General features: G+C 37.8%; 1 protein-coding gene across 1 annotated transcript in view; it reads right to left on the bottom strand.

Moving 5' to 3' along the window:
• KLHL5 (kelch like family member 5) overlaps window positions 1–12,023 on the bottom strand; it is a 92,613-nt gene that overhangs the window by 18,633 nt on the left and 61,957 nt on the right. Inside the window, 2 exon segments of the mRNA XM_070372271.1 lie at window positions 9,882–9,973; window positions 9,975–10,066. Of these exon segments, the coding sequence (XP_070228372.1) occupies window positions 9,882–9,973; window positions 9,975–10,066 (184 nt within the window).

Here is a 12,023-nt window from a genome sequence, read left to right as displayed (position 1 = left end):
CTCCTTATTGCCAAATTCAGACTGAAATTAAAGAAAGTGGAGAAAACCACTAGACCATTCAGGTATGACCTAAATCAAATCCCTTATGACTATACAGTGGAAGTGAGAAATAGATTTAAGGGACTAGATCTGATAGACAGAGTGCTTGATGAGCTATGGACAGAGGTTTGTGACATTGTACAGGAGATAGGAATCAAGACCATCCCCAAGAAAAAGAAATGCAAAAAAGCAAAATGGCTGTCTGAGGAAGCCTTACAAATAGCTGTGAAAAGAAGTGAATCAAAAAGCAGATAAACAAACACTGGGGTACATGTGTCTCTTTCAATTCTGGTTTCCTCAGTGTGTATGCCCTTAGAAAAGGCAGGGAACCAGAGATCAAATTGCCAACATCCGCTGGATCATAGAAAAAGCAAGAGAGTTCCAGAAAAGCATCTATTTCTGCTTTATTGACTATGCCAAAGCCTTTGACTGTGTGGATCACAATAAACTGGACAATTCTGAAAGAGATGGGAATACCAGACCACCTGATCTGCCTCTTGAGAAATTTGTATGCAGGTCAGGAAGCAACAGTTAGAACTGGACATGGAACAACAGACTGGTTCCAAATAGGAAAAGGAGTACGTCAAGGCTGTATATTGTCACCCTGTTTATTTAACTTACATGCAGAGTACATCATGAGAAATGCTGGACTGGAAGAAACACAAGCTGGAATCAAGATTGCTGGGAGAAATATCAATAACCTCAGATATACAGATGACACCACCCTTATGGCAGAAAGTGAAGAGGAACTAAAAAGCCTCTTGATGAAAGTGAAAGAGGAGAGTGAAAAAGTTGGCTTAAAGCTCAACATTCAGAAAACTAAGATCATGGCATCTGGTCCCATCACTTCATGGGAAATAGATGGGGAAAGAGTGGAAACAGTGTCAGACTTTCTTTTTCTGGGCTCCAAAATCACTACAGATGGTGACTGCAGCCATGAAATTAAAAGACGCTTACTCCTTGGAAGGAAAGTTATGACCAACCTAGATAGCATATTCAAAAGCAGAGACATTACTTTGCCAACAAAGGTCCATCTATTCAAGGCTATGGTTTTTCCAGTGGTCATGTATGGATGTGAGAGTTGGACTGTGAAGAAGGCTGAGTGATTGATGAATTGATGCTTTTGAACTATGGTGTTGGAGAAGACTCTTGAGAGTCCCTTGGACTGCAAGGAGATCCAACCAGTCTATTCTGAAGGAGATCAGTCCTGGGTGTTCTTTGGAAGGAAATGATGCTAAAGCGGAAACTGCAGTACTTTGGCCACCTCATGCGAAGAGTTGACTCATTGGAAAAGACTCTGATGCTGGGAGGGATTGGGGGCAAGAGGAGAAGGGGATCACAGAGGATGAGATGGCTGGATGGCATCACTGACTCGATGGACATGAGTCTGAGTGAACTCCGGGAGTTGGTGATGGACAGGGAGGCCTGGCGTGCTGCGATTCATGGAGTCGCAAAGAGTTGGACACGACTGAGCGACTGATCTGATCTGATCTGATCTGATGGCAGTTCTATTTCCAGATTTTTAAGGAATCTCCACACTGTTCTCCATAGTGGCTGTACCCCAATGTTCATCGCAGCACTGTTTATAATAGCCAGGACATGGAAGCAACCTAGATGTCCATCAGCAGATGAATGGATAAGAAAGCTGTGGTACATATACACAATGGAGTATTACTCAGCCATTAAAAAGAATACATTTGAATCAGTTCTAATGAGGTCGATGAAACTGGAGCCTATTATACAGAGTGAAGTAAGCCAGAAAGAAAAACACCAATATAGTATACTAATGCATATATATGGAATTTAGAAAGATGGTTAACGACAACCCTATATGCAAGACAGCAAAAGAGACACAGATGTATAGAACAGTCTTTTGGATTCTGTGGGAGAGGGAGTGGGGGGATGATTTGGGACAATGGCATTAAAACATGTATAATATCATATAAGAAACGAATCACCAGTCCAGGTTCTATGCAGGATACAGGAAGCTTGGGGCTGGTGCACTGGGATGACCCAGAGGGATGGTATGGGGAGGGAGGTGGGAGGGGGGTTCAGGATGGGGAACACATGTATACCCATGGCAGATGCATGTTGATGTATGGCAAAACCAAAAAAATATTGTAAAGTAAAAATAAATAAATAAATTAATTAATTAAAAATTTGCAAACTGAAAAAAAAAAGGGCAGATAAAGGGAAAGATATACCCATTTGAATGCAGAGTTCCAAAGAATAGCAAGGAGATATAAGTAAGTCTTCCTCAGTGATCAATGCAAAGAAACAGAGGAAAACCCTCAGTTATGAAGAGTTCAATTAGTATCTACTTTACTTCTCTCTTCTAAGCCTCTAATACAACATGCAATCAGTGCTATTCTTATAGCACTACAATCAAGACAAGCATTTATTCTGAAATATTTGTTACAACTAGGTCATCAGAGCACTGATGGCTATTGATGTCTCCTAAAATTAGGAATAGTTTTGCCATTATACATATGGCAAGAAACCTTGAAAGTCTTTAATACATGTGTGTATCCATATTTTTGTTGTTGTTTAGTTGATACATTGTGTCTGGTTCTTTTGCAACCCTATGCACTGCAGCCTGCCAAGCTCCTCTGTCCATGGGATTTTCCAGGCAAGAATACTGCAGTGGGTTGTCATTTCCTTCTCTAGGGGATCTTCCAGACCCAGAAACTGAACCCATAGCTTCTACCGAGTCTCCTACACTGCAGGCAGGCAGACTCTTTACTGCTGAGACACCAGGGCTGTGTGTATGCATATATTTTTCTTAAATTAGTGTTACTATTTTTATTTACCTTATAAAAGTTTTAAGTTATTTGAGATAAATACTGAGTCTTTTTCCATTGTAGCATTCTCAAATGTCATGTAATAGACTCTGTTGTATATAGCAGCTGTTGAAAAATATTTTTGAATTTGAATAATCTTTGTGATTTTTAGCCAAAATAAGGCTTTACTGATACAAATATTTTATGTAATAGTATACTTGAATCATCACTCTAAACTTGACCTTAAAAACTTCTTTCTTCCTCAAATAAAAAGCCCCTGCTACTTACCTGTCCTAATTTGAATTTTGAGTTATTCCTTTTTATTTATTTATTTTTAATTTTATTTTATTTATTTTTTTTAATTTTATTTTATTTATTTTTTTTAATTTTATTTTATTTTTAAACTTTACATAACTGTATTAGTTTTGCCAAATATCAAAATGAATCCACCACAGGTATACATGTGTTCCCCATCCTGAACCCTCCTCCCTCCTTCCTCCCCATACCATCCCTCTGGGTCATCCCAGTGCACTAGCCCCAAGCATCCAGTATCGTGCATCGAACCTGGACTGGCATCTCATTTCATACATGATATTTTACATTCCTTTTAGATCCAGTTCACTAAGCAGTATCAGAGGCATATGAATTAGTAACTAAAAATTCTTTTGTTAATATCAAATGTAATTCTTAAAGACGTTAAGATTTTAAAATCTGAAACATGTATCTTAAAAAATGTTATCTCCAAATAACAAAAATCTTAGTAATTATAAAAATCCTATGTAAAAGCTTGGAATTTCCCTAATTTATACTGAAGGACTGACCTTAAAAAAAAAAAGTAAGTACAAATATATCCTGATACCATTTTAGTGGCTATTTAGAACCATTACTAGCTCATTTGGGGGTTCTATACTAAACAGATATATGAAGGGACCAAGAACTCAATAATCAAGACTCCTATCTAACTAATGCAAATTGCTCTTCATTATGTCATGGGTGGAGGAGCATGGTAGGCTGCAGTCCATAGGGTCACTAAGAGTCGGACACGACTGAGCGACTTCACTTTCACTTTTCACTTTCATGCACTGGAGAAGGAAATGGCAACCCACTCCAGTGTTCTTGCCTGGGGAATCCCAGGGACAGGGGAGCCTGGTGGGCTGCCGTCTATGGGGTCACACAGAGTTGGACATGACTGAAGCAACTTAGCAGCAGCATGAAGACACTGGGAATAAGATAAAGCCTTGGAAGATAGCTTGAGTAGGACAGAACCTCAGAGTATTTGATTATTAAGAGAGACTTAGAAATAAATTTGGTCACACTGCAAAGGCCAGATTACAGAAAGTCTTGAAACCTAGAGAGAGGATTTATACTTTGTGCAGTAAAGAAATTAAGATTGCTGAAGCTTTTGAGCAGAGCAGCGGCATGTTAACAGAAGTTAACATGGGAATTAAGCAGAGTATAGTGTCCAAAGTCAAAATGCCTATCTGTATCTTGATTCCATCACTAATTAGCTGTGTGAGCCTAGCAAAGTTATTTAACTTCTCTGTCTCAGTATCCTCTTCTCTAAAAGAGGGCAGTATGGCAGAAAGTGAAGAGGAACTAAAAAGCCTCTTGATGAAAGTGAAAGAGGAGAGTGAAAAAGTTGGCTTAAAGCTCAACATTCAGAAAACAAAGATCATGGCATCTGGTCCCATCACTTCATGGGAAATAGATAGGAAAACAGTGGAAACAGTATCAGACTTTATCTTTTTGGGCTCCAAAATCATTGCAGATGGTGACTGCAGCCATGAAATTAAGACGCTTACTCCTTGGAAGAAAAGTTACGACCAACCTAGATAGCATATTGAAAAGCAGAGACATTACTTTGCCAACAAAGGTCCGTTTAGTCAAGGCTATGGTTTTTCCAGTGATCATGTATGGATGTGAGAGTTGGACTATGAAGAAAGCTGAGCACCGAAGAATTGATGCTTTTGAACTGTGGTGTTGGAGCAAGGAGATCCAACCAGTCCATTCTGAAGGAGATCAGCCCTGGGTGTTCTTTGGAAGGAATGATGCTAAAGCTGAAACTCCAGTACTTTGGCCACCTCATGCAAAGAGTTGACTCGTTGGAAAAGACTCTGATGCTGGGAGGGACTGGGGGCAGGAGGAGAAGGGGACGACAGGATGAGATGGCTGGATGGCATCACTGACTCGATGGACGTGAGTCTGAGTGAACTCCAGGAGATGGTGATGGACAGGGAGGCCTGGTGTGCTGCGATTCATGGGGTTGCAAAGAGCTGGACATGACTGAGTGACTGAACTGAACTGAATTGAGTAACATACAGCTCTGAAAGTTGCTAGGAAGATGAAATGAAACAATGTAGGTCAAGTCCTTAGCATAATGCCTGACATTTACTAAGAATATAATGAATGCTACTCCCACAAAAATAACATAATCAAAATTTGTGAGTTGAGAGAAGGCTAACTGGAATTATCAGGACAGCAGTGGAGATTTCTAAGAATTAGGAGTCATTTGAAAGAAGTCACTTGGTGACCATCAGAATGTAAGTTTGAGAGAGAGAAGGAGAGAGGAGATAAGTATTGTTTACTTGGCTACTTAGAATTCAAGTTCCTTCCCCAAGTTTGAGGACTCTTCCTATGTATGTATGAGCCTTGATGGGAGCCAGGAACCCATCTCCCAGAAAACTGAAAAGGCAGGTCTTTCTTTTTAAAAAAAATTTTTACTGGAGTATAGTTACTTTACAATGTTGTGTTAGTTTCTACTGTACAGCAAAGTGAATCAGTCATATGTATACATACAACCCCTCTTTTCTGGACTTAAGACAGTCATTGTCTTTGGAATTTTGGGGCCTATGACTGACCTAAAGCTAGTCAAATGGATGTCTGAACTTGGAATTTAAGACCTAAAGCAGGATTTATAAAGAAGCAGGGACAGTGGATGTAGTCCTATCCATTTCTCAATAGCCTTCCAATAAATTCCTTATTTGCTTACATGAGCCAGAGTAGATGTCCTCTGAAAAGCACTGAACTATGATCACAAGTTCTCAAGTCTGAGAGACATGGTCAGAGAAGATTTGAATACATGACGTTTAAGGTGAAAACCAAACGTCAAATATGTATTTTATACAAGTTGGAAATATGAGAATAAAATCAAAGTGCAAGACTTATTTTGTGGAATCTGAAATATGATACAAATGAACTTATCTACCAAACAGAAACAGACTCACAGGCATAGAGAATAGATGTGGTTGCCAAGGAGGAGCGGAGGTGGGGGAGGGATGAACTGGGAGTTTGGGATTAGCAAATGCAAACCATTTTATAGAAAATGTTAAACAACAAGGTCCTACTGTATAGGACCTATACAGGGAACTATATTCAATATCCTATGATAAACCATCATGGAAAAGAAAATAAAAAAGGATGTAAACAGAACTCAATCACTTTGCTATAGAGCAGAAATTAACACAATACTGTAAATCAACTATACTTCAATAAATTATAAAAAATCAAAATGTGAGAGTATAATTAATACAGAGATAACAGTTAAAGCCTTGAAAAAGAGAAGGAAAGACTGAGGAGAAGAGTTTAAGTGCTGGTAATGACTACAAAGCTAAGCACCAGTTCCAGACATATAGCAGGTTATTTAGTAAATATTTGCAGATCAGTTATCTGGACAGTGGACGTCTCCAAAAATGCTCAAATACTTACATTATAACTCCAATCAGTTATCTTTATGTATTTCTAGAACACTGAGTCATCAAGTCTATATTTAAAACTTAAGCATCTATATATACATAGCACTATATGCTATGTGCAATAATAGCTATATTTATATTTATTTATATTTTATAATCTAAAAGTTAAATCACAATGCAAGATTTTCAATTAGAGCTCACGTTTTGATATTTCTTAGAAATATCATATAGAGGAGAAACCTTTAGATATGATCACTGCATCAAGTGTTTTAGTCATACAAGTAATACAAGAGAACTGAGACCACAGCGGTAGCTAGAAGTCAGAGGTATTGTCAGGAGCCTGCAAATTATTAGTACTAGGAATTCAGAGGAAGAGGAGATCAATGTATGCTGAGAAAAAATACACATAAACAGAAAGCTTCTAGCACAATATCCGGCATTGAGTAGGCACTGGGCATGGTGTTTGTTGTTATTAATGTTACTATGAATAACAAATGCTGCAAGAAGGGTACAAAGATTTCCAGATACTCTTGACCGAGATTTCCTGCATATTTATATTTTACATTTGTTTTCTATGTATGTACATGTGTAGGCATGAATGTTTTTCTGAACTGTTTCATCAGAGTAAGTTGCAAAAATGATGACCATGCATGCTTAGTCGTTCAGTCGTGTCTGACTCTTTGTGACCCCTGACTGTGGCCTGCCAGGCCTCTCTCTCCATGGCATTTCCTAAGCAAGAATACTGGACTGGGTTGTCATATCCTCCTCCAGGAAATCTTCCTGACCCAGCGATCGAACCCACATCTCCTGTATTGCAAGTGGATTCTTTACCACTGAGCCATTGGGAATCACGATGCCCCTGTATCCCTAAATATCTCAGTGTTGCTTCTTTTAAACCAGAAATCCTCTTACAAAACCACAATACCATCATCAAAATCTGGAAATTAACATTTATACAATGTTGCTGTCTAATCTACAGACCTTATTTGGATTTCATCATTTGTCCCAATTATGGCTTCCCTGGCAGCTCAGCTGGTAAAGAATCTGTCTGCGATGCAGAAGACTCTGGTCTGATTCCTGGGTTGGGAAGATTCACTGGAGAAGGGATAGGCTATCCATCCAGTATTCTTGGGCTTCCCTTGTGGCTCAGCTGGTAAAGAATCCGCCTGCAATGTGGGAGACCTGAGTTTGATCCGTGGGTTGGAAAGATCCCCTGAAGGGAACAGCTACGCACTCCAGTATTCTGGTCTGGAGAATTCCACAGATGATCCATGGGGTTGCAAAGAGTCAGACACGACTGAGCAACTTTCATTTTAATGTCCTTCATAGTAAAAGAAAATCCAAGATGATGTATTGTAAAAGCTGTCGTATCTCTGTAAGACATATGACAGAGACAAATTCCTAAACCTTTTTTTTTTTTTTGTATTTCATGATGTTGACATTTTGGAATACTTCAGGTAAGTTATTTTGTAGCATGTCTCTCAATTTGAATTTGTTTGTCTTTTTCTTATGATTAAGTCCAGATTATACGCTTTTGGCAAGAATACCACAGATGTCCAGGTGAGTTCTCAGTATATCACATAAGCACAGGCTGCTGGTTAGTCTCTTTACTGGCAATATGACCTTTGATTATTTGGTTTAGGTACTGTGTCAAGTTTCTCTACCATAAGCTATAACTGATTGACTAATAAGCAAGTGATTGGGAGATACTTTGAGACTAAAGATCCTGCTCTCAAAAACTTTCACCTATGAGTCTTAGAGAACTGATGATTGACTGAATTACTTATTAATATGATGATTGCCAAATGGTGATTTTTCTAATCCCATCTTTGCTTCTATATTTTAATTAGTTGGTATTCTACTGTAAGGAAGAGCATTCCCTTCTACTTTGGTTTGTATCAGTATGAATTCATGAATACTTATTTATAATCTTTTGCTACCATTATTTATTTTGATGTTGAAATTATCCCAGGTTTGGACAGTGGTAGCCTTTATAGCCATGAAATTAAAAGATGCTTACTCCTTGGAAGGAAAGTTATGACCAACCTAGATAGCATATTGAAAAGCAGAGACATTACTTTGCCAACAAAGGTCCGTCTAGTCAAGGCTATGGTTTTTCCTGTGGTCATGTATGGATGGGAGAGTTGGACTGTGAAGAAAGCTGAGCGCCAAAGAATTGATGCTTTTGAACTGTGGTGTTGGAGAAGACTCTTGAGAGTCCCTTGGGCTGCAAGGAGATCCAACCAGTCCATTCTAAAAGAGATCAGCCCTGGGTGTTCTTTGGAAGGAATGATGCTAAAGCTGAAACTCCAGTACTTTGGCCACCTCATGGGAAGAGTTGATTCATTGTAAAAGACTCTGATGTTGGGAGGGATTGGGGGCAGGAGGAGAAGGGGACTACAGAGGATGAGATGGCTGGATGGCATCACCGACTCGATGGACGTGAGTTTGAGTTAACTCTGGGAGTTGGTGATGGACAGGGAGGCCTGGCGTGCTGCAATTCATGGGTCGCAAAGAGTAGGACACGACTGAGCGACTGAATTGAACTGAGCCCTTACAAACTGTCTGCTGTATCTCTTGACCTGTTTCCATCATTGGGCACTTCCTTACTTTCTGGCACTACAAGTTGTTCTAGGCTTATCTTGTACTTTTCCTACCTCAGTGCTAGAATCAGCTATTTCTCCAAGGAGCTCATAAGCCTTAGTTATTACTAATTCATTTTTCTGTTTCTTTCAAAAAGATACATGTACCCCAATGTTCACTGCAGCACTATTTACAATAGCTAAGGCAAGAAAGCAACCTAAATGTCCACCAACAGATGAATGGATAAAAAAGATGTGGTATACATATATATATAAGATATACATACATAATGGAATACTACTCAGCCACTAAAAAGAACAAAATAATGCCATTTGCACCAACATGGATAGACCTAGAGATTGTCACACTGAGTGAAGTAAGTCAGAGAAGGACAAATATCATATGATATAGCTTATATGTGGAATCTAAAAAAAAAGGTACAAATGAACTTCTTTCAAAAGAGAGAGAGAGTTACAGATGTAGAAAACAATCTTATGGTTAACAAGGAAAAGAGGGGAGGGATAACTTGGGAAACTGGGATTGACATATACACATTACTATATATAAAACAGATAACTAATAAGGACCTACTGTATAGAGAAGGGAATTCAATATTCTGTAATGACCCACATGGGAAAAGAATCTTAAAAAGAGTGGATATATGGCTATGTATAGCTGAATCACTTTGCTGTACACCTCACACTAACAACACTGTGAATCAACTATACTTCAAAGAAAAACAAAAATTCATTTTGTATGTTTCTTCAAATAAAAGATTATTTAATACCTTTTGTTGAATCCATTCCTCCAACTGCAAATAATGTACCAACAGTTGACTTCCTAGGTTTTGTCCGAGGACTCTGTAACATGGGCCGTCTCTGGTAGTAAGTGATACTTCATTGCTTCCATAATTAGTTTCTGACATTCTATATCATCTCGAAAAAGTGCATTATTTTCCATGTCTGCTAGGAACTAGAAAAAAAATAGTGAGTAGATATATTGACTGATCAAGAAAATGATGAGGCTAAAAGAATAAACACAAATGTTCACAAATGGAAATTATCTCATTAAAAAAATCCAAGTCTGGACATCTATTTTTAACTAAAATATTCAACAGTTACAAAATTTACATTTTACTGAAAAACAGAACTAAGGAAAAGTGGTATGCTTTAAAATCTTAATAGTGCTTATCTCCGGGTAGTGGGGAAACTGGTGCTTTTTAAAATAACTTTTCTGGTATGTTTCTATATTTTCAAGATTTTCTAAAATAAATCATTTTACTAAGTTAGAAATAGTTTTAACTGAAGAATAATTATAAGTGGGAGCTGACTAATTAGACTGCATTTATCTGACCTCTCTAAAGAATGTTCAACCAGCAAGAACAGCAAAAACAAAGTTTTCAATTTTTCCAAGGGGCAAAGAACTCCGAATGGTGATTATTTTAAAAGAACTAAAATTCCTTGTACTTCATTGAATTCTACGTGTTTTACCTATGTAATTTTACATAAATGTATAAGTATGGTTACAACCTACCTTTAAAAGATGAATTAAAAAAAAAAAAGATGACTTTCTCTTCTTTTGTGCTTGGTTCTTCGTCCCCCTACTTACCTCTTTATTGCCTTATTTCTTTCATTTAGGATACTAATTCATATGAAGTTAATTTTTAAACAGCGTATGAGTTGAGAAATACTTTTTCTTCCAAATGAATAGCTAGCTCTAGACTAATACAATTCCATTTCCCAACCGAATTGACCCTTGGTTACAGCAGTCTCAAGATATATGAGATCTATTTTTTGATTCTCTATTCTGTTCCACTGATATATTTGTCTATTCCTTTCCTACTACTACTATATCTTTTAAAAAAAGTCTTTATTGAATATGTTACAATATTGCTTGTTTTATGATTTGGTTTTTTTGGCTATGGGGCATGTAGGATCTTACTTCCCAGACCAAGGATGGAAACAGCACCCCCTGCATTGGAAGGTGAAGTCTTAACTGCTGGACTGTCAAAGAAATCCCTATTACAGTGTCTTACGACATTTTTTGCTTATCTGACATAAATCTCCCTTCACTATTCATTTAAATAATTTTCTGGGCTATTTTTGAGTCTTTATTTTCTATATAAACTTAAGACAGATTTGTCCAATTCCCCTTCACCATCTTGATCCTGTTTGAATTCTAATAGGAACTGCATTAAACCTTTTTGTAAGGTATACACCAATTATATCATTTTCATTTCATTGATGCAATTGCTAAAACCTTCCAAGCAGTGTTAAATAATTAGAGTGATAAAGAGTATCCATCTTATAGTTTAAATTGATATGGTTTCAGTGTTTCACTATTTAGGATAATAGTTACTATAGCACAGAAGGCAATGGCACCCCACTCCAGTACTCTTGCCTGGAAAATCCCATGGATGGAGGAGCCTGATAGGCTGCAGTCCATGGGTTCCCTAGGAGTTGGACACGACTGAGCAACTTCACTTTCACTTTTCACTTTCATGCATTGGAGAAGGAAATGGCAACCCAGTCCAGTGTTCTTGCCTGGAGAATCCCAGGGACGGGGGAGCCTGCTGTGCTGCTGGTCTCTGGGGTCACAAAGAGCCGGACACGACTGAAGTGACTTAGCAGCAGCAGCAGCAGCAGCAGTTACTATAGCATTTAATTTTTTACTATGTTTAAATAATTTATCTTTATTATAGATATGTTGTTTTCTTCTCTCCCTATTTCAGAGTTTTAAAATTAAGAATGGTTAATTTTTTCCAAATATCTTTTATACAGCTAGTGATATGATTATATGGCTTTTTCTCCTTTAAATTATTGATATAATTACCTTGACAGATTTCCTAATACTCAACCATTCTTATATTCTTGGAAAAAGATCTTCCTGATCATAGTGTATTACCCTTTTGATATACTGCAGGATTGTA

The sequence above is a fragment of the Bos mutus genome, chromosome 6 (genome assembly GCF_027580195.1).
Source record: "Bos mutus isolate GX-2022 chromosome 6, NWIPB_WYAK_1.1, whole genome shotgun sequence".
In the NCBI taxonomy this organism is placed as follows: domain Eukaryota; kingdom Metazoa; phylum Chordata; class Mammalia; order Artiodactyla; family Bovidae; genus Bos; species Bos mutus.
Note: the sequence above shows the minus strand (reverse complement) of the source record. Positions and strands in the feature narration are given on the sequence as shown.